General features: G+C 44.2%; 1 protein-coding gene across 17 annotated transcripts in view; it reads right to left on the reverse strand.

The window, feature by feature from the left end:
* Positions 1-22,536, reverse strand: part of CACNA1D (calcium voltage-gated channel subunit alpha1 D) — a 319,765-nt gene that overhangs the window by 129,223 nt on the left and 168,006 nt on the right. For 9 of the 17 annotated variants that reach the window (XM_037743584.1, XM_037743321.1, XM_037741086.1 and 6 more), the window contains exons 5-8: positions 20,226-20,368; positions 15,135-15,287; positions 14,415-14,611; positions 6,708-6,811 (exon numbers count right to left, since the gene is read on the reverse strand). In XM_037743584.1, the coding sequence (XP_037599512.1) occupies positions 6,708-6,811; positions 14,415-14,611; positions 15,135-15,287; positions 20,226-20,368 (597 nt within the window). Of the gene's footprint in view, positions 1-6,707; positions 6,812-7,387; positions 7,492-14,414; positions 14,612-15,134; positions 15,288-20,225; positions 20,369-22,536 lie in introns of all 17 variants that reach the window. The other 8 variants (XM_037743843.1, XM_037741351.1, XM_037740379.1 and 5 more) reach the window with 1 other exon arrangement.

The following is a 22,536-nucleotide window of genomic DNA, read 5'->3' on the forward strand; positions in this document are numbered from 1 at the left end:
GCGTGAAAGCACTATAATGAATTCTCTTCCCCTAGGATTTGGGATGAACAGATTCAACAGCCTGCCCTGCAACACCAACACCCTCAACAACCTCCCTCTTCTAACCTGCACATCAGCAACCCAGAGTACAGGTGGAGGGGGGTACTGCTGACAGAGCAGTCAACTCAGCACAGAGCTCTCCATCGGCAAAATGGGCGTCCAGGAGGGCACATGTGGCCAGAGGTGCCTCCTGGGTCCTCAGAGGTCTTTCTGTACATTATTTTTTTAAAAAAAAGAACTTGGTCAGGAACAGATGATAGCCACAGCTGACAAGTGAGAGCTCTGCTGGATCTGTTGCTAGTGCCTGGCGGCTGTCCACTGCTGTTGCCAGGGAAACAGACGTCAGCTTGATGGAAACAAGGATCAGCGAAAACTTTCACTTACCTCGTTTCCACTGATCCCGACAGCCATTTCTATGGAAACAGCAGCTGCAAGCCAGTGGCAGAGAGGTTACCACTCACATGTTAATGTCAGGTGTGGCTACCAGCCTGTGCACTTCAGGTACCATGGTACCAACAGCACCAGGATCCAGCTGTCAGCTACCCCCGACAGCTGTTAACTCTGCAACAAGAAAGTTCAGTGTTCAAAAGTATATATAAATGTTTAGCTAGGTTCTTCATTAGAAATTTAGCACTCTTTCATTTAAAGCCACATCAGAGCTTAGTTACTTGTTCTACCAAAGCCAAGCCACTTGAGGGTACTGAAGGACCCTGAATCTTTCTGGCACCCTGACCTCAGCATTCAACTCCATTCACAATATTACTTCACGGTTCAGAAAAAGGGACATCCAACTGCAAACAAATCTTTCATGTATTAGCCTCTTCAAACCAAAGACAAATCCGGCTAAATGCGGGGAAGTACTTTGCTACAAGTAATCATTTAGGGTGTCTTTAGCATTCTGTCAGCTTAATCATCACTACAACATCTAGGAAGTTACTTTTTAATCATTGGAACTATCTACAAAGAGTCCTCCATTGTCCCTTTATTTTTAGACTAGACTTCTGTGTGCTTTAGTAGCCATTAGCCAAAAATTCTCTGTTGACCAAGATATGGAATTAACTCACTAATGCAGGACAGTTTTATTCTGAATATGGTGACAAATCATACTGATAGCCTGGCTACCCCAGGACCCCAATAACCATTGTTTCAATTTTGTAAGTGATGATACCACTCTTTCACAATGCAGACACATCAGAGGTGTGTGTGTGTATGTATGTATACATATATATGACGGAATTAAACTGCCCATTTTCTATCAGTAGATGCTGGTAAAGTGCTGCATGAGAGAAAAATCTTTTTTTTTTTTTTTTAAGGCAGTTTTGCTCTTGTCACCAAGGCTAGAGTGCAATGGTGCAGTCTTGGCTCACTGCAAACTCTGCCTCCCAGGTTCAAGTGATTCTCCTGCCTCAGCCTCCCAAATAACTGGAATTACAGACATGTATGAGCACACCCGGCTAATTTTTGTATTTTAGACTAGACAACGTTTCACCATGTTGGTCAGACTGGTCTCAAACTCCTGATCTCAGGTGGTCCACCTGCCTCAGCCTCCCAAAGTGCTAGGATTACAGGTGTGAGCCACTGTGCCCAGCCAAATGAGAAAAAAATCTAATCTCAGTCATGAAAAATGTATAAGAATGCTTATTCCCAGAGGGTATGTCTCTACTTAGAAAATATTCATGAGTGACACAACCACTATCTACTGGTGTGTTTTGCCTCTTGAGCCACCATTCAAGTAGAAGAAATCAGAGATTGTCTGCCTATTATTAGTATGAATTTAAATGGATGGAACCCGATTCCATTACGTAAAATTCCGGTAGAGTCAGTCCACAGCCCACCAGCACCGGCACCACCTTCCCTCTTGACACTCCCCATCCCAGCCATCTTTGTCTTAGGAAACCAAAGCTTCCTAAAAGCAGCCATGCCTGAGTCTTTGCCTAGGCCCCTGGTATTCGATTAGCCAGAATAGGGTGTAGAGGGCTAGATTAACAAAGATAAACTAGTTTAAAAATCACCTTTGGTTTTCCATAATGCTTCACTTCATCCATGTTCCCGTAAACTTCTAAAGTTAAGATAAATAGGCCTAAAGTAATACAAAATTGGATTGCTTTAAAATGATACCTGTGATCTGGTAGGATCTGGAACTTACTGGAACACCAAGAACACAAATTAATTTGTATGATTTTGAATTTACAGTCCTGGGCTGGGTCAATTTTATGTCATAAGAGCGGGTTTAATAACAGCATTTATTGCCTAACAACATACAAGATCTACTTCCCAAACTATTTCAAATACTTTTCGTAAGATGTTACCAAAACCAAAGGTTTGAATTCATGAGCGAATTATAAATGATTTTAATCTATTCTTTAAAGCAAGCCCAGGAGGTGGTTTATATAGTAATATCCTTTAGTCAGCAGTGGGATATGCCATTATATATACAATAAAACATTTTAAAAATATAACTTGGGCTTTTCACTAACACAGACCTATCATGGCCAACTATTAATTAATTTGAAAAGACTGAATTGATTAGATACTTTTCTTGCATCAAAGCCAGGAAGAGATGCACACTTCCTAAAATACCATAATTTCAGTGGGCCAAGCACCTATATTCTTCAGCTCACTGAATCCTCACTGAACTTCACGAAGTTGGTACTGTGATGAACTCCATTTCACAGATGAGGAAAGTAAGGCTCAAAGAGGTAAGTAATTTGCCTTAAATCTCACAAATGTAAAAGGTAGAACAAACATTCAACACCTGGTTGTCTGATTCTAAAGCTGGTGTGCTTAACCACTATGTAACAGAAAAGCCATTCCCCTCAACTTATGCAAAAAAATTGTCAAATATAACAACAATGATTTAGACCTGCATAATACTTTACAGCAGACACAGTGCTTCCACATCCTCCACAGCCACCTCTTGGGTGACACCGAGTACAACGTCGATGCATGTGTAAAGCAAGGCCACCTGCTGGGAAATCCAGAAAATGCTACACTCCAGAATTTCCAAAAGTAACCCTGCACTGTTCCCACCTAACCCAGTGAGGGGAGCTGGGGAGATCCATGGATTTAAGATAAGGATATGTTAAATGAGAAAAACCTTTATGTATTTTTAGAAGCACTTCTACAGTCATTAGCTGACTGAAAAGCGCCCTGTGTGGGAGACAGCAAGATAGGATATCCCTGATATCCTGAGGGGCAAAGGGGCTGAGGCTCAGGGCAACTCAGTAAAGTCCCAGCATGAGTATGGGACTCTGGCAGGACAGAAGCCAAGTCTTCCAGCCCTCTTCCTCGCGGTTGGAGACACATCTTGGGAGTCTAGGGAGTCCCTCATCTTGCAAGCTCAGACACCCCTACCACAGGGATAGCTGGTGGCAGGTCAGTGCTCAAATGGAGGACGAGACAGGGTCAACCAGCTCACCGCCCATGACCTCCATCCCCTGTCCCCCGGGAATCCAGCATGATTCTAAAGATGAAAACCTCAAAAGGGATAGAGTTCAATGAACAATGAACAATCTGAAAAGGGAAAAATCACCAAGTTTCTAAAAGCCACATGTAATCTGTCTAAATTGCAGACTTACAGAAGACATTCCTTCCAATTCTTGGTCATGATGGGAGCAAATCCTCAATGACAACTGAAGGTTAAATTGCAACATTAGTTATAGACATTCTCAGCCCCTCCCACAGAGCACGTGACCAGAGATGGAAGTGTTCATCTATGTCCATGCGTGGCCGCACGGGGTTTTCAGTTCATAAACTTCACACTTACCTTGAGGGATAAAGGCTCTGTTAGAAAACCAAAGACTTTCCCAGAGCATCAGTGTTAGAATACGTTATAAATAGATAAACACCAAATCCAATGTACAGATTAAAGTCTGTTCAAGAATACAATAGGATGGCATGGCCACACAAAAGAAAGAGCCAAGGAGCAGAAACAGACACAGGTATTTCCAAATGGCTGACAGACTTGAAGACACACAGCACCATCTAACATTCCTCATGAGAAGGCAATCACATGGTCTCAACCCGCATTTCTAAAATGAGGGTGTTTTAATTAAGTGCTTAGGGGATTACATTTGTGTTGATCTGACAGTCCCTCGGGGCTATGCAACATACATTGTCTTCCTCTCAGCCTTCTGGTTTTGCGGTACCTCTAGCGTTCCCTTAAAAAATGATGAAGAATCTGAAGGCTAAAATTTTTATAAAAATTAATTTGCTTTAACAACAACAAAAATACAAGTGGGAAAGTAAGAGGAAAGTAGCAGGCAGAGAGGGAAGGCAGTGGTTGGGGGAGCTGGAGACGTGCCAGCCCGTCAATCTCCCGGAGAGATGCCTCCTCATCTTTCTACGGCAGCTCACAGAGCCCCTGGGTCTACACCTCCACTGAACATTTGCCATTCTGCATGGCTTCAAAATGGGCTACCCCACGAGAAAATGAATGCTTAAGCACAAGGCCGCTGTCTGCATCTGGGACATCTTGGCAACCCTGGTCTCTGGCCCAGAGCCGGGCACGCTACAGCATCTCAGGAAATACTGGCCAAGTCAGGCACACGGCTGAGCGGCTGTGCTTTGCAGACATGGTTCTGCCTATACCCAAACCAGCCCTACCGGAGGCCTTCGGGGGGAGTAGAGAGGAGGTAATGTGCAGCCCCTAGGGGTCTGAGCACAGCATGCACTGACAGAATGGCTGGGAAGTCTCAGGTTTTCTTTTAACAGTGTCATTTGCAGTCTCCTTCATAAGGGATCTAAGTTTTGTTTTGATGAAAAAAAATTTTTTTTTTAAAATTATTTTCCCCCAAAATATATTTCAGTAAACTGGCTGTTCCATGAAGGACTGTTCCTTTTTTTAATCCTCCAGCTTTGGGTACCTCCCACGGAGTTGCAGGTTTAACCCCCATTTGTGATAGTGGGAAGCCCCTCCTCCCATGTTTTTCTCTTTTCTTTTTTTAAGCACCTCACGATCTGGCTCCTGCCTCTGCTTCATCATGCCTGCTGGGGCAATGGCTCCTGCCTGGGGAAGCTAAGAGATAAGGCATGTCACTGGCACTGTTAAAATCAGTGGTTTCCATGGCCTCCGTCAGTTTAGTTGGGTTTAGGAGACATGAGGCGCCAAGGAATTCACAACAGGATTGCTGTTAACCTTGTATAGGGCGCTCCTGTGGCAAAATCAAATGCTATGTTACTTCTCCAGGAATAGATACCACTCTCACGTGCCCAACCCTGGTCTAAGGCCACTGAGGTTCACTAGGAGAAAGACACTTCTCAGGTTGAGGTGGAAGAGCCTGGGGCTTGACGAGCCACTCATCTGTAGGAGGCAGCTCAGGCAGGGGAGGGTTATGCGGCCCCAACCCAGGCCCAGCCCCCACCCCTCTCTCTGGCAGGGGGCACTGGCCCATGCCATCTCTACAAAGGGACTTTCTGTGACAGTGTGCGTCCCTGGTGGGGAACTGACTTCATTCAATCCAGGGCTGGCTTGGGGGAAGATACAGAAAGGAAGCCGAGATGGGTAACTGCGCTCTGCTTTCTGCTCTGGAAAAAGCAGTGTTTCCAAAAATGCGATTAAAGCCTTTTCACTAACTCAGCGTACATGAAGACATCACTTCCATGAGACACAGCCTTGGAAAGAGCAAGATAAAGTGAGTGAGGAGGAGATAAACTCACTGGGAAACAAATCCATCAACACGGCTTCCTGAGGGTGTCTGGGCGCAGTGCAGTGACAGAGGCTCCTCTGGGAGATGTGGGGTATCTTGCCTGCCCCCCACCACCCAGCAATGGCTGCACACAGGAGCTGATTATAAGAGTGCCAGACAGCCCCCAGCTCCCTTCTCTGCAGCACCCCACTTTCCGGGGGTGTCTGAGAGGCGCTGTGGATGCACGGTTGCCCACAAGGGTTCTGGGATGGCATCTCCAGCTATGGCAAGGCAGAGCCTGCAGAGTCCCCTTTCCAGGCCAGTCTCTGCTGCACCCTCTTTATGGAGAGTCAATCCATACAGAGGAAGTGATAAACAAGTAAACTTCAAAAATGGCGACTGAATGATGAGGTCTATGTAAGGTCGTGGGAAATGTGTGCACAGTAGTCGGTCATCACTCTGCATTGAGACAGATTCTGTAAGTTACAGCTAAAACTGAATCACAGGGACAGTTCTCACAGTGACAGCACTAGGAAACCAAGCTAATAAAGAATCCCAATCTGAGGAAGTAAGACTTTGAAACTGTACAGTATTTATGTGCTCGAGTCTTATTTCTCCTTCACAGTAAAATATAAAACTCCCCTGGAAGTATTTATAATGCACTGTGGAGACCTAAAGGGGCCAGGTTATGTACTAATAGACACAACCCGTCAAATGACAAAAGCCCCTTTCCTGGGGGAGACCAAGGCTGGGATTTCTTTAACTCCCTTGTAATCCACCTTTACACGTTCACATACTAACACGACTGGCTTTAGGGAAACATTTTCATTAAATTAACAGAGTTTGGCAAACATCGGAAACACGGAATCTCACAGACAGATACAAGCAGAGAGAATCACAGTTCAATCCAAAAGCAACACACTGAGGGGACATCAGAGTCCAAACACATGCAGAGAAGCTGTCAGGGAGCAGCTGGGAGACACGCAGAGTCGCCTCACACGTGGCAGCGGGAGAAGGTGCAACACGGATCCAACTGCTTACCCACTAAGGACACCAAGAACCAGGTTAAGGACGAAAAATGAGCCAAGGATGATCAGACTAACAAAATACACCCAAGGCCATTCCCATCCTATCGCATCATTTACCTGCAAAATGTAAGGAAATCAGTTATCAGTTATCCATTTACTAAAGAGCAGAGCCCCAGTTGCAGCTGCCAGACCCTCAGTGCTTTGCTGAAGGTTAGTGCTCCTAGGACAGGGACTGGGCCTAGGTCCTTCCTTTTATTGTCTGCAAATAAGGGCAAGCTCAGTTGCTGAAATCTACAAATGGGGCCTACCAACAGCCGACCCAATCCGGCTGATATTGCTACTGTTTTATAACAATTAATCTGCATTATATTTGGATCCAGACCAATAAAGCAATTATAAATGCATCTCATTTTAGAACAGACAAAAAGGGCAAGCAATGGAAATTGTTTAAATCTCAAGCAACAATGCTGATTAATTTCTGGTCAATAATCGTTCTATAGCTCTCTTTCATGAAGCCTGGTGAGGTTCCAGGAAACAGCTTGATTTGGGAAGCCTCAGCAGAGAAGAAAGCATCTCAGAGGACACATAAAATGTCTGGCAACCCCTCCTGACGGCCCTCATCCAGCAAAGCCTGTGTGGTCTTGGCAACTGTCCTCAGGACTCTGCTTTCAAGATGAAAGAGGTGTAGCTTACCCGCTCAATACACCAAGTACAAGATTTAGTACGAAAAATGACCCAAAGATGACGAGACTGACAAAATACACCCAGGGCAATTCAAATCCCATAGCATCATTCATCTGCAAGAAATAAGATGGTCTCATAGGAGTGAGTTAATAAGATAATTTAATAAGGAGAGAGGGTCACATTAGAGATAGCATTCTATACATTTAAGTAAACATTCACTTAGATTCAAATCAGAAACAACAGTTGCCAAATCAGAGACAACAGCAGCCAACACACATTCATCACATATTCCCAGTACACATACACAAGCATCCATACACACACACACACACACACACACACACACACACACACACACACTCCTCATCAAGGCTTTCAGGCCAAATAATAGCAGATTTTGGCCCCAGTAAGGCAAATCAGCTGGGATTTGGCTTTTTCTCACAGGAAATTGTCTTGGTAAGTGATTTTCATAAAAGGTCTTGGTAGAGGACAAAACTAGTGCTTAGCTAGAACCTATTTTCTATGCTGCCCAAGATTTTAGTACTTGTGTTTAAAATGTGTGATGGTGGAAAAGTCTTCATTATAGAAACAAACTTGCACCATTTGATTGTATAAACTCTTTTTTAAAAACTTCTAAAATAACCTTCTACTGAAAACCAACCTACCCAAGGAAACCAAACCCACCTTAGATCTGGATTATCTGCAACCTGTGAGTGCAAACACAGCAAAATGAATGCAAAAAAAATTTTTTTTCAAGGTCAACTAGGTGACCCATAGAGGTGCTTTGGGGAATGGGCTTTTTCTTAGCTGTACCCACAGAAAGGAGAAGCAGCCCTTATTCTTCACACATAGCTTTGATCTAGATGACCTCCTTGGGAGACTGGCTCCAGCTGTGAGCTGACTGGGTTTAGAGGTGAAAGGATGTGGCCAGAGGAACCCCATTCTCCTACTCCTGGATGAGCTCATGCTGCACATTCAATCTACCTGGCACACTCTGCCAGGTAGGTGATGAGGCTTGGTGGTGAGCAGCTTTCATGCTGGAGCAAACAGGTGCTTTAAGGGTCACAGCTGGATGGAACTTTCCAGAAGCACAGGTCAGTGTTAAATTCAGCAAACACCTTTCCCAGGAAGGAGGTGTTAAGGACCAATTGGGAGAATGAATGGCCCAAGGTATGACCCTGCCAAAACACCCAGAATCTTCAGCCAATAAAAATTACATACAGTCTGGATAGAGCCATCAGTCTTGCCTTGCAGGTGCAGGCCCTTAGGGTGTTACGCATGTGCTTTCCTGCACATTATCTGGCTCCACATTTTAGCTTTACAGCATGAGGCTCATGCATTTCACAATGTGTGCCTCATGCAGAAGCCAAACAGGGAAAAGTGAACATTAAAAAAAATTATCTAACATCTGTTGCTGAAGTCTAGGAAGAGGGCATTAAATCCCTTATGAAACACCTGTTTGGCCACATGAAAACTGATGTGCTTAATAGAACTCATATCAGTCTGCACATCTTACATTGGCAATTAGAGTAATGAATGAGCCTGGGCTGTGGCTGCAATTGTTGATCTAATTAAGTTGGGTAAACTAATTTCAGCAGGAAGGCAAAGGGTAATTCATCCAGAGCAACTATACCACTAAACTTACTGAAAACCCCATATAGGAAGAGGAAACTGGGTGTCTGGCGTGGTGGCCTGTGCCTGGCCTGGGTCGGCACCTGTGACAGAGCCCCATCTGGGCTTGTTTCCCTCTGGATTGGAACAGAGGTGCATGCAGCAGGGGAGAGGGTGCTCAGCAGGGTGAGAGGAGGATGGACAGGTCCAGGGCTCTTATCAGGAAACCTCACTCTTCCACGACCCTGGCAACCATCAGCTGCTGAGCCATCTGCTTCACCAACCCTCCCTCAGGCCTCAGTCTGGTATTCCAGAGAATGGCTCTAGTAACAGCTGTCTTCTCCACTTGGAAGGGTAAATTTTCTTTAAAAAAATTTAAAACTCTTTTAATTTCTTGGGAGATGTTTATTTGATTCACATTTGCTCAATTCAGAAGTATCAAATGATAGCTGAGGACTCGGGGGAAAGGCCAGAGTTGAATATGGTCCCCTAGAGATCCCAAATCTCTAAGTCAGAAGGTGGAGCAAGAGAGACAAACTTCAGATCTGAGAGCCAGTCTTGCTCCCAGTGAACCCTCCACTTTTCAGAGCCAAGCATTTCTTAGATCTTACCATAATCAGAACTTGCAAGCTGTTCTCAAAAATACTCACATGAAAACAGAGACTGCTTGGGATTTTGTCTATATGGTCTTTATCAACAATGAAGAACCTGGCTTCCACTGAAGCACTTCAATTTAAATTAATTTTTAAAAAACTTATATCAAAGTCATCAAGGGGTATCATCTGGTGCCTAGGAAATAATTTTCTTTCTAGCTTCAGTTTTCCTTCTTTTAAAAGGCTGAAATAGGCCAGGTGCAGTGGTTCACACCTGTAATCCCAGCACTTTGGGAGGCCAAGGCAGGTGGATCACCTGAGGTTGGGAGTTCAAGACCAGTCTGGCCAACAGGCCAGGCACAGGCCACCACACCAGATATCCGGTTTCTTCTTCATATATGGGTTTTTCAGTAAGTTTAGTGGTATAGTTTCTCTGGATGAATTACCCTCTGCCTTCCTGCTGAAATTAGTTTATCCAACTTAATAGTAAAACCCTTGGCCAACTCAGTAGTGAAAGCCATCTCTACTAAAAATACAAAAATTAGCCAGGCATGATAGTAGGCACCTGTAATCCCAGATACTTGGGAGGCTGAGGCACAGGAATCGCTTGAACCTTGAAGTGAAGGTTGCAGTGAGCGGCGATCATGCCACTGCACTCCAGTCTGGGCGACAGAGCGAGACTCCATCTCAAAAAAATAAAAGGCTGAAATGCATATTCACATCTCAAATTATAGACCAACCCAAGTCTGTTTTTCTAGCTGTTGAAAACACTTCCAGAAACTTGGTATACTTGTTTCAACTCCCCAAAGCACGCAATAAGAGAAAGTCAAGCCCTCGGCTGGTTACTGAGAAATTTCCTAGGTGCCCTGATTGAAAGAGATTGTCAGCTTGACCATTAGTACTTCCCGTGAAGGTCTGACAGCCAGCACCTCCGGAGGAGTGTGCATTAAGAAAAGACCTTGGTGCTAAGGCAAGACACCAGATATTATTTATCTGGACAGCTGTCTCCTGAAACCAATACTATTTATTTCCTACACTGAAAAACAATTTCTTTGAAATGAAGGGAAAAAATAATTTCCTCTAAATTGAAGGGAAAAAGTAAATCATGTAAGTCTAATTCTGCATCTTGAGAAGAGGTTCCATGACCTACTCAAGGTCACACAACCAGCCTAAACACTCTTTCCCTTCCCTATACCCTACTGCCTCTGTCAGCAACAAATGCTCACATGTGGGTCAAACGACAGCTCAATTATATTTATGGAACTCACTTTATCAAAGAACTCTACCCTAGGTTTCTTTCCACCAGAACTTAATGATCCCACTTCCCACACATCCAAACAGTCCTCTCCTAAGTGTGCCTTTCTACACATTCGACCCACCTGTACGTCCCCTCTCAGGACCCTGCCAGACATTTTCCAAACAGCAGTGAGAAGCAAGGCATAAATGAGCTTGAGAACGCTGGCTGAATATAAACTTGACTAGATGCAAAACAATGCTCTGCAAAGACTTTGTCCACCATATGCAAACGCCTAAAGGATTCAGAAATGTGCTTGCAGTCAATATTTAAAATCTAATCTCTTTTTATCTCCCAAGATGTTCCCTTTATGCCCTAGTTGTGGATAAAAATAGATATTCAAACATGGCCCATCTATACTAATGAGGCAAAATGCCTGGTACACTTGAAGGATGATGGCCATCACTTGTGTTTACTGAGTGCCTGCTTGGTGCCAGGCACTGTGCTGGGCAGGGATGTACTGCTGTGTATCACAGCAGTGTGGCTTCCAGCTGACTGTGGTCCATGAAATATTAGGAAGGCTTGGTTCCTTGGCCCCTGCCTATCTCTATGATGAGCTAATAAATGCAATCAACAGGTAATTAAAAGCAATCCTGATGTGTTTCAGACAGTAAGATCTTAGAGAACAGTCGGGAAGACATTACTTAGCTGCCCCCTGGTGTTCTGGAAGGATTCATAAACTTCTGACCACTGGAAGAATGCCAAGGAAAGAGTGCTGGGTTCTAGTCTAGACCCGGGGGGTCCCCACTGCATGATCTGGAGGCCAAATCCAGCTTCCTGTCTACTTTTATATGGCCTCGAGCCAAAAATGATTTTTACAGTTTGAAACAGTTAGTGGGGGGTAAAAATCAAAAGCAAAATATTTCATGACACAGAAAAGTCACACAAAATTATAATTTTAGGGTTCATAAATGAAGTCTGATTAGAATAAAGCCACATCCATTTGCTTAGGTACTGCCTATGGCTGCTTCCTAGCTACAATGGCAGGGCTGAATCGTTACTGAGGTGACCAAATGTGGCCTGCAAGGCCAAATAGATTTTCTATTTGGCCCCTTATAAAAAGGTCTGCAGACCCCTGTTCTAGATCAAGGACCATAACCATCTGCTATAGAACCCAGGGAACATTCCATGGTCTCTACGCCACTGTCTCCATCTTCAAGATTGCAGACCTTCTATAAAGGGATACAGACTGGGATAAAGTTTATGAATGACTTGAGATCCTCCATCGGAATAAAGATGCTGTGGAATTCATGGAGACTGCAATTATACTGTCGAATTATTAGCCATGTTGATTGCCATATTAATAATGAAAATAATAATTATATCATCCTAGGTGATATTTAAACGTTCTCAGGAAAGTAAGTGGAAACTTTTGTCTCTGGGAGCCTGAAGTTCCCTCTCCTTTAATCATGTACTACCAGATTTTACACTTGCTTGGCAGCAGGAAAATTGTGAGAATCAATGTGCAGGAATATAACATAAAGTATAAAATTGTTCATTAGTCAAGGCATGTTGGATCAGCAGTTGGCAATTCACCATGTCAACAGAGAGGAAAACAAAGCTGAGAGGAGTCACAGATTTTGATTTTTTAAAAATCAAAATGTTGTTTTCTCTCCTGCTTGCAGGGGAAATACCAGAGTTTGGGCTATTTTGATGATGCTTTTTCTATTTATTAGAAATTTCAAGGGAAGACTGTAATTGAGACCTCAACTAATATGACTAGGAGTTGCAATTTAGGAAATAATAGTGAAAATGAATGCTTCACCTAACCTGAGGGCCCTCTTGCATACACGAGCCATGCCCCTGGCTCAGCCAATATCATCTCCCTCCTCCTTCCTCTTCATGAAAAGACGTTGTTTTATGAATATAAATAACAGATGTGCATACTCACACAGACACACACACACACACGCACACATGCACAGACACACACACTCACATGACAACCAGAAAAAAGAAAGGTAAGTGGGAAAAACAAGATATAACATGTTGGTGATGCTTAAACCTCATCAAGCTAGACTCACTTCGGGGACTAAAGATAAAAATATACCTTCTTTGTCTAATATTGAATATATAGGGACATCTACAATCCTGCGAGCTGGTAAAGGGAAGCAAAAACCTATTTATAACCATTATATGTTACATTCTCTGAAGTTAGGTAGTAACAGGAAATCCTGAAAAGTATCTAAAATTTAGAAACTGTCAGAAGCTACTTCTCAATGTACAGGCCTTCTACAGAGAAGCTGCTGATTTCAGAAGTACTTTATTACTAATTTCCTTTTAACAACTCATGATTGGAATCCTGGTTACTCCCCTTTGGACTTGGATTTAGGCTCAAAATCTACATGTTAGCTGTCTTTACCAGCAACTCTTATACCATGAAAAACAATTTCTAAACTTCTGTGAGCTTTATTTACATTCTAAGGAACAAACTCAGCCCTGGGAAATGGCTTTTAAAATACTATAGCACTTATTTTTATACAGCAAATCTTTCTGGCCCTATCAGGAACAAGAGGAATCAGGCCCTCTCCTTGAAAGAATGTCCATTAGTTTTCATGGCAGGCTGGATGGGTCCAGCAGCCCTGGAAGTCTATATGCCATTCCTACCCTTTCTGTCAGAGTTCTGTAGCTTCAAACAGAAAGGAAGACGCTAAGGGTTTATGCTGGGCTGATTTATGGTAATACTAAGATAAGAATGGAAAATATTATCATGGCAGAAACTCATGCTGGGTTTAAGGTTGTACTGAGTTACGGAAAGTACAAAAGGGATCCAATTTACATTCCCTTTCTTCCCTTTAGGATCTAGTAGAGAACCTGCCTTGATGTATAAATGATTAACTTTAGCCTGTGGAGGTCCAGGAGCCTCCTCACCTAGAAAGTGACCCTTTGGCTCTCTTAAGAGTTGAATTGGGGCCAGGCGCCATGGCTCATGCCTGTAATCCCAGCACTTTGGGAGGCTGAGGCGGGTGGATCATAAAGTCAAGAGATTGAGACCATCCTGGCCACAATGGTGAAACCCCGTCTCTACTAAAAATACAAAAATTAGCTGGGCATGGTGGCGTGCACCTGTAATCCCAGCTATTCAGGAGGCTGAGGCAGGAGAGTCGCTTGAATCTGGGAGGCGGAGGTTGCAGTGAGCTGAGATCACATGCCACTGAACTCCAGCCTGATGACAGAGTGAGACCCCCTCTCAAAAAAAAAAAAAAAAAAAAAAAGAGTTGAATCAGGATAGCCCTGTCTTCCTGGAGTTCCTCCAAAGAGGACCACTGGGCACCCTTGGCACCAGGTCTTCAGGCAGCACTGGGGAGTAGAAGACTAAAGCCAGAAGCCAACATCGTGCAGCAGCTTCCTGCAACTGAAACTAAGGCCCTTGGGGAACAGGGTGATGAGGCCTGCTGGTAAAGAAAGCATCTGCTTCCCTTCCCAAATAACTGACTTTGGGGTTTCTTTTCCAGCCAACTCTCCAATGGCTTTAGCTGACAAAACCCACTTATCCAAGGAAAGGACACTCCATAAACTCTTTCCCCAGGGTGCTTACCCAGTAGAGCACGTCTGTCCAGCCCTCCATGGTGATGCACTGAAACACAGTGAGCATGGCAAAGGCAAAGTTATCAAAGTTGGTGATGCCTCCGTTTGGGCCAACCCAGCCACTCCTACATTCCGTGCCATTGGCAGTACACTGGCGTCCATTCCCTGAGAACGCACATGGAGCTGGGTCCTCTTCAGCTACGATATCTGCAAACACACAAACAGGCTGCACCACTCAGGACAGAAACATCAGGAAATCCAGGCCATTGGAAGGTGAGAACCCTTGCCAGAGCCTGGGACACTCGACCGCCCCATCTGTGATGCCTCAGGATCCTACTTGTCCTTCAAGGTTCCCTTCATGTGCTCCCTCCTTAGTGGAACCTGCCATTTCTGCTTTTCAGGTCCACGGCTCTTTTCCTCTGCACCCACGCTTGCTGCACCCTCCTTAGGCTTAGACGGCACAATGCTGTGGGTGTGCCTCGCGTTTTCGCTTTGGAGGTCTCTCGTTTTGTTTGCTAGTACACATTACACAGGAAATTGGGGTGGAAAGGGGGACTGAATTCTCATCTATTCTGAACATAATTCACCTGAGAACTAACTCAGTAAGTGTACCGGTATATTGGGCATTTTTTTTTTCTATTTTGTTTTAGATTTTCCCCAACCACAAAAGGTGCTTTGGGGAAACCCAAAAGTTTTTAAAGTTAAGTTAGCTACCATTTTCATTACTCACCTGAGTCAGCAAAAAAACATGTTTTGTGCATTTTTCCAATAAAAAGTTCCAATCCTATAATAGCATAGATTATGATTACAAATAATACCAAAAGGGCTATGTGAAGGAGGGGAACCATGGCTTTTATAATGGAGTTCAGGACAACTTGTAAACCTAGGAAAAACAAAGAAATAAGTTTGTGAGCCAGGAAGACACTCCAATAAATCATATATATAATTCTCAATCATGCTTCCTTTATTTAGAACACAGAGTAATAAAATTCAAAGAGGTATATCAAAGCTTTTCATTAATATGAAGCCTGGATGTGAGATAGACTGACAAGGAACTTTAAAGATCATCTAATCCAACTCCCCCACTAGACACAGGGAAAAGGAAGGTCTAGGGAGGTGACTGCCCAGGGCTGAAGCCCACCATTCATTCATGCATTTCTCCATCCATCTGACAAAAGCCCCTGAACATCTACCATGTGGAAATCGGGTTTCATGCTTCGGGGCAATATGAAGATGGTTTATGTAAAATGTCTCCCCTCAGAAAATTACATTCTAGGAGACACAGAATTAAACACAAATAATCTACTCTAGGGTAGCACATAGATGCTATATAAATAATATCCAACAGTTAAAATTAAGAGGGATGAAAGGGGTGAAGAAGGGGCCTTGAGGTAGTTTCCCTCTAGGCATGGCCAGGAGGCTGGGTGGATTTCCACAGGTGGGTATGGGAGAGAGTCGACTTCAGGAAAGAAGAACAGAATACCACAAGCACAAAGGTGAGTAGCACAGGGCGGGCTTGAGGGTGCCGAGTCTTGAGGGGTGGTTATATAGTGGAAAAGAAAATCAGGAAAGAGAAGTAGATTGCAGCCAGGGTTCTGGGTTTTGAATCCGGGTTAGGGAGCCAGATTTCAGACCACTGGCAAAAGGCAGCTGCTTTAGAAAGAGGAACAGGACAGCAGCAGGCCAGACACAGAGAGGTGGTTCAAGAGTGCTGGGGTTAGGGGAGGGTGAAGATCAGGATGAGGCCAGAACTCAGCAACTGAGTCGGAATGAGAGGAAGGTACTTATGGAGCATACCAGTTATTTGAGCCAGGGTCTTGAGGCAAATCCCAGTGTCGGGAACAAAACTAAGCATTAAAAGGGAAGTTCTCCAGGATGGGGGAGGTGGGAGGGGCAGGGAGAGGGGTGAGAGTGACTTGAGCCTTGTTAAGTTCGATGTTGGTATTATATAACATTAAGGTAGACGTGTCTCAAGACATGTCCTGTCTTGAGGGACAAGAACATGAGAAATGATTATTTCTGGCCGGCCACCATGGCTCACACCTGTAATCCCAGCACTTTGGGAGGCCAAGGCAGGTGGATGACCTGAGGTCAGGAGTTCAAGACCAGCCTGGCCAACATGGTAAAACACCGTCTCTACTAGAAATACAAAAAATTAGTCAGGTGTGGTGGTAGGCAACTATAGTCCCAGCTACTCAGGAGGTTGAGGTGGGATAGTCGCTTGAACCTGGGAGACAGGGGTTGCAACTCCAGCCTAGGTGACAGAACGAGAGTTCCCCTCCAAAAAAAAAAAAAAAAAAAGGGAGAGAGAAATGATAATTTACTACATTTAAAACTTTTGCTGCCATGGAGGTCTTAGCAAGGTAGGGTCTTGCTGAGTCTAAAATCCTCAGACTCAGACCCATTCATTTCAATGGCAAAAACTGCAATTACTTTTGCACCAACCTAATAGAAGCTACCCATGGAGTCATACTCAGTACCACAGTGTGGGTAAGGCTGTCAGCCAAGGGAGAGAAAAACAGGTCATGAAAAGAAGGATGGAGGTGGCACTCAGGATTAGGTTTGGGTGTGAGGGAGCAAGAGACTAAGGGCGAATGTGCAGGAACCCAGAACCTGCCCTAGACACCAGGCCTCCTGACGCCACGCTGGCATCCCACGTCCTGCTCACTGGCCCGCAACCTCAGCACTATGGTGCTGCTCACTCTTTTCCTCCCTACCTGCTCTTTCCCTGTCCTTCCCTGTTGTTTCTCCACCTTCAAACTTCCCCTCTTCTGCTATCACCTTACTTTCCCAACACATATTCAGGAAAGAAAGGATGCAAGAAGCTGAGATGCTTACATCAGAAACCAGAATACAACAAGCAAAGAGAAGATGCAGCAATCACGACAGACATTTACCATGAGAGAAGCAGCACAGGAGGAAGCAGGGGAGAGGATGGTGAGGGAAGAGCAGTAAGGATTTCGGACTGAGAAGACTCTGCCTTGCTGTGACCTCTATTACAACTAAAACCTGGGTGCTACACCTTTGGATAAGTAAATGCTATTTTTTTTTCAAAAATGATCAGTTAGGACAATTTTCAATATTTCTACCTCCTGTAAGGAACACATGGAAGGGAAAAGACGACACCTGTTCTGATCCCAATGGACAGGTTTCTATTGTGGTTTTGATTTTCTTAAGACACCAACAGGCCATCCAAAATCATCCCCCAGCAGTTAGCTCTTCTAAATTCCATGGCAGTAAGATTCATGAAATTTTTTTACTTTTAGGGTAACTATTGTATTTCAGATTGGTCCCATTTATGAGATGATAAAGTTGTATGTGGCTGTGAACATGTATACTTTATTGCATTCAGCTCCTTTGTACAATTCAACACATATGGTAGATCTCAGTGGAACTCATGGGACTCTAGCTAAGGAGGCAGAAATGGGAAGAAGACTGGGTCAGGAATGTGGAGATCGTGGGTCTCGTTCTGTCTGGCTACTCATTAGCTGTGAGAACTTACACAAGTCACTAACTCTAACAGGCCCCAGTTTCCTCGTCTAAAAGATGCAGGTAGACCAGATGATCTTTAGGATTTTTTTCCCACTCTGATGGTCTTGAACTTTGATAAACATTTCCCTGTCCAACAAGGAAGGACAAGGAAAGACAAGGTAAGATGTTAAAAGGTGAGCAGCACAGTAGTGCTGAGGCCGCAGGGCAGTGGAGAGGACGTGGGACACCAATGCAGGGGTCAGGAGGCCTGGTCTCCCAGGGCACATTCTGGGTTCCTGCCCATTCTTCCTCAGTCTCTTAATATGGGTGGTTAAGAACTCCGCAAATGTCTGATTTGCCACCTTGTGAAATAAATCTCCCTTTCACTCACTCAATAAATATATATTTCCATACACACGTGCACACAAAATTATGTCTTACGGAACAGTCAGGATTCTCTTTAGCAGGCACTAAAGAATTCCTATGTAAGTGTAACCAGTCAAACATTCCTGGACATTTTTCACAACTTCGGGCACTAGAGAAGAAATCAGAAGGCCGCAGTTGCCAACCACCACTAGAAACAGCATGTCCCACAACCTCTGATCCCTTCCTTCAAAAGCCTATTTGAGTTTGATGAGACTGAGACGTTCCCCACCTGGGTGGTTAATAAGCTCAAAAGTCCTCATACAAGACTCAGACCCACATTTTTCCTTGCTGACCCGGGGGAGAGTTAAATACAAATCTAGCCAATTTCAAACAGTGATGTTTGTTGGAGAAAGGAACAAATACAGTTTAAAACTAATTCTCAAGAATATCTGGGAGCACTGCACTAGTTGACTAGTAAAAACCTCATTAGCCAAGGAAGCAGACACAATGCTACGTGAGTTCTTGGATTTTTTGCTGGCCAGAGGCTCACACACGCACACACACAGGCACGTACGCACGCACACATACAGCTACAGCCCCCAAAGTCTTCACGCAACACATACCATAGACAGGCTGACCTGTTATTTTCTCTTTGGGGGGAAAAAGCTGTCATGGGTACTTTGAAATTAGATTAAGCTATAACAACTAAATCTGGAAGAACATGTTTGCTCACTGAAGTTCTCATTTAATCATGTTACACTTAAGAGAGCCAGTCATTTCCTAGGTATTTCTATTTTTCTCAATTGATTCCACACAGTTCTGTGGTTTTGACTTGTGCTGATCTTTTTCAATGAAAATAAATGAACCATCTGGAAAAACAAGTACACATAAAACACCACTTCCTACATTTAAAAATGTTAAATTTGGAATTTTTTTTTTTCCAGAGGATTTTTGGTCATTCTAAGTGCCAACAAGCTTAATAAAATTTCAAGAAGAACTTCTGGAGAGGCAAAAAATGTGATCTGTGTTCTTCCGATGGTTTTATGAGTTGTGAAAAACAGGCACACCCTGCAATCCATATCCTGGCTTAGAGGCACCAGCCCTCAGAAAGGTGTTAGGACTTCCACCCACTGAAGTCCCCAACACAGGAGTACTACCGGGGCAGAGCCCAGTAAGGCAACCCCAAATGCCTTCTGGAAGGATAAGAGGCTGCCGCTCTTGGCGAGGGCACAGACAGGGCATCTCTTCCAACTCGGGTATGATTTAACCTGGCCTGGGGCCTGGCAATGAGTGGTATGGTAGGGCCCAGTGGCTACAACCCTCTCACCCACTCACTGAGAGCTTCTATGCTCCATGCATCCTGCGAGAGGCTCTCCCTCCATTATCTCATTCAGTTCTTACAATGGCCTTCAAGGCAGGTACTCCTGTGCCCTGTATCCAGCTATGGCAGCTGAAGCACTCATCCCTCCCCCCAGAGCTGGGTAGCATAGTTCCTGATAGGAGAGGAGGTAATCAGAGTTTCCAGGAGACCAGCCTCCTGGGGCTCCCCACTTGGAAAAAAAAAGGCAGGTGGCCGAGTTCTCCAACACCCTCATCCACAAAACCCACCACTTTCAGAGAAGCAGGCCTGGAAGTGGAGGGGCCGACAACAGCATGTTGTCAAAGAAGAAAAATAGACCAGAATTAAAGGCCTGAACCCAAGTCTCACCCCACTGCCTCGTCTTTCTGCAAGAGAAGATTATCTCCTCCACAAAATCAGGACGACAATAACTGCCACCTGTCCCCCTCTCGGGGCTGTCACGGGGATCCAACGTGACAGTGTAAGCCAAAGTGTCCTGTCAAGTGTGAAGGAGGCCGTGGTCGTCCGCTGACCCCTGGCTGGCACAGAGCAACTCACCTTGGAGCACCAGTCAGTGATTCTGAGACCCACCCAGAAGATAAAAACCAGCACACTCCTGAGCTCTAGGAAACAGTAAGTGCTTACTGGGCACTCCTGACACTAGTCGAAGTGGTCGCAACACTCGAAAGGCACGGAGGGCTTTGACATCAAAGCCTCCAGATTTGCCGCTAGAGTGGTTCCCGCCTTCTGTTTCTTTGGTTAATTGTTCCAAAATTACACTAAACAATCTGAAAGAAGAAGAGAGAAAGAAACGTTAGAGTCTGTCACCCCAGGGAAGCAAAACAGGATGATCATCGCAGTTATTTTTGAACAAGGGCTAATTCCGTATGGCTGCCACTTCAATAAAAGGAAGGCAAAGACAAGAACTGGGCTGTGGAGCTGGAATACGAACGACCCCATCTCCAAAATGACTGGGACAGGGATTAATCTCATCTGTTTTCATTGCAAGGGAACAGCAGAGAGCAAGTCTGTCCCCAAAGAAGAGGGGAGTCCCTGGGAACCCAATGATGACAAGTGGAACTGCTGCCAACTAAAATGATGACAGTAATCTTGGTGGTTACCATTTATGAGCACTCACTATGTGCTAGGCACTGCACATACATGATCACATTAATTCACACATAATGTTATGCGGCAGGAATTATAAACATCATGTTACACATGAGAAAACAAACGATGTAAACAAGTAGCTTGCCCAGGGTCACACGACTAGCAGCAACACATGTCAACACAGGCACGTTGACCCCACTAGGATGTAGGTCCTATAAGAGCAAGGAGTTTTAGCCTGTTCTAGTCTAGTGCCTATTACAGTTTCTGACACATAGGAAGTGCTCCAGAAAAAGCTGACGAATCAATGAATGACTTCAAAGTCTCACATCTTAACAGGTTATACATAGTCAATGCAGTCACTAACACACACACCCAGCCTTCACCCTCATAGGGATATTTGGAGAAGGATGTAAATCACAGATATTAAGGAGCTGTGCAAAGGCTAAAGGCAGTTAAGGTAAGTTATTAATATCATCATTCTCTCTTTTGAAATGTGAATAATGTTATACCTGGCAGCCATGATAAATTTTTTCCTAGTCTCAGAAGGTTCGGATAAAACTATTTTCAGGCAATCTGCTCATTTAACAGTTTTGCTCTTTTAAATAAATATGCTTTGAAACTATTACTCGTTTTTCAGAGTAAGCATAAAATTTGCCCATTTCAAACAGCATCAACTCTGGCCAATCAGATTGTGAGAATGACTGGCCCAGCAACAAAGAAAAGGCTTCCAAAGTTTAATGAGCAGACAAAGCAGAAACTCTGCCCCGACTGGCATGCCTCTGGACTGCCAAGACACTGAGTCCATAAAACACAGGGTGGTCTGATTGCAGCCCTGATTGGGTATAGTTGTATAGTTCTGGGGCATTTATAGATCAGCCCTTTGTTTTAATAACACTACAGCAATTAGCAATGACCCCATCCAGGAGGGAAAACAAGCCTGGTCTTTACCTTTACAAAGCTTCAAATGGTAAGCTCTCCCTAGTTATGACTGGGAAAATAGATGAAATTTATGACATGTTTCTCTCTTTAGTGTAGTTTTTGAAAAATTTACCATAAATCCCAGCAGCAAGGCTAAAGTGAAAAGTCTCTCCTCCAAAACAAATTCATAGCTTCACAAAAACAAAGAAAAAGAAAGAAAGAAAACTACAAACTCTCCTGTAATGTGCGAGCCACAGGAATTTTTATCCCAAAGGATTAGGAAAGTAATTTACACAGGTAGTGACTTAAGGTTGCTTTCAAGCATCTGTGTTTTGCAACATATACTTCATGATCCCTTTATTCCTTGTTCTTCAGCAATGTCCTTGAAAACAGGTGGAAAATGTCTCTCTCTTGTTACCAAAGAGCCCAAGTCAGAGAGAGAAGCAGGCTGTGTTTCCAGACAGTGTGAGCCTGCAAGGAGCGGAGGCTGGTCTCCATTCCTAAGAGTTATGAGATATTAGGAAAGTCCCTCTCCTTCTCTGGGCCTCAGTTCTCCTCTCTATAAAATGACAAAACTGGAATAAATGACTCAGACAATGACCTTTCCACTCTAACATTCTGTGATTCTGTTCCCCTCACCACTATGCCCCTCAAAAAAAAGTGCCATGGGCCTGAAGAGGTTAAGGACAGGATGAGAAAGAAATAACTGACTCTTGTTATTAAAAGTTTACCCTAGCCGGGCATGGTGGCTCACGCCTGTAATCCCAGCACTTTGGGAGGCCGAGGTGGGTGGATCACGAAATCAGGAGATCAAGACTATCCTGGCTAACATGGAGAAACCCTATCTTTACTAAAAATACAAAAAATTAGCCAGGCGGGGTGGCAGGTGCCTGTAATCTCAACTACTCAGGAGGCTGAGGCAGGAGAA

Source organism: Cebus imitator, unplaced genomic scaffold (genome assembly GCF_001604975.1).
Source record: "Cebus imitator isolate Cc_AM_T3 unplaced genomic scaffold, Cebus_imitator-1.0 Scaffold0, whole genome shotgun sequence".
NCBI lineage: Eukaryota > Metazoa > Chordata > Mammalia > Primates > Cebidae > Cebus > Cebus imitator.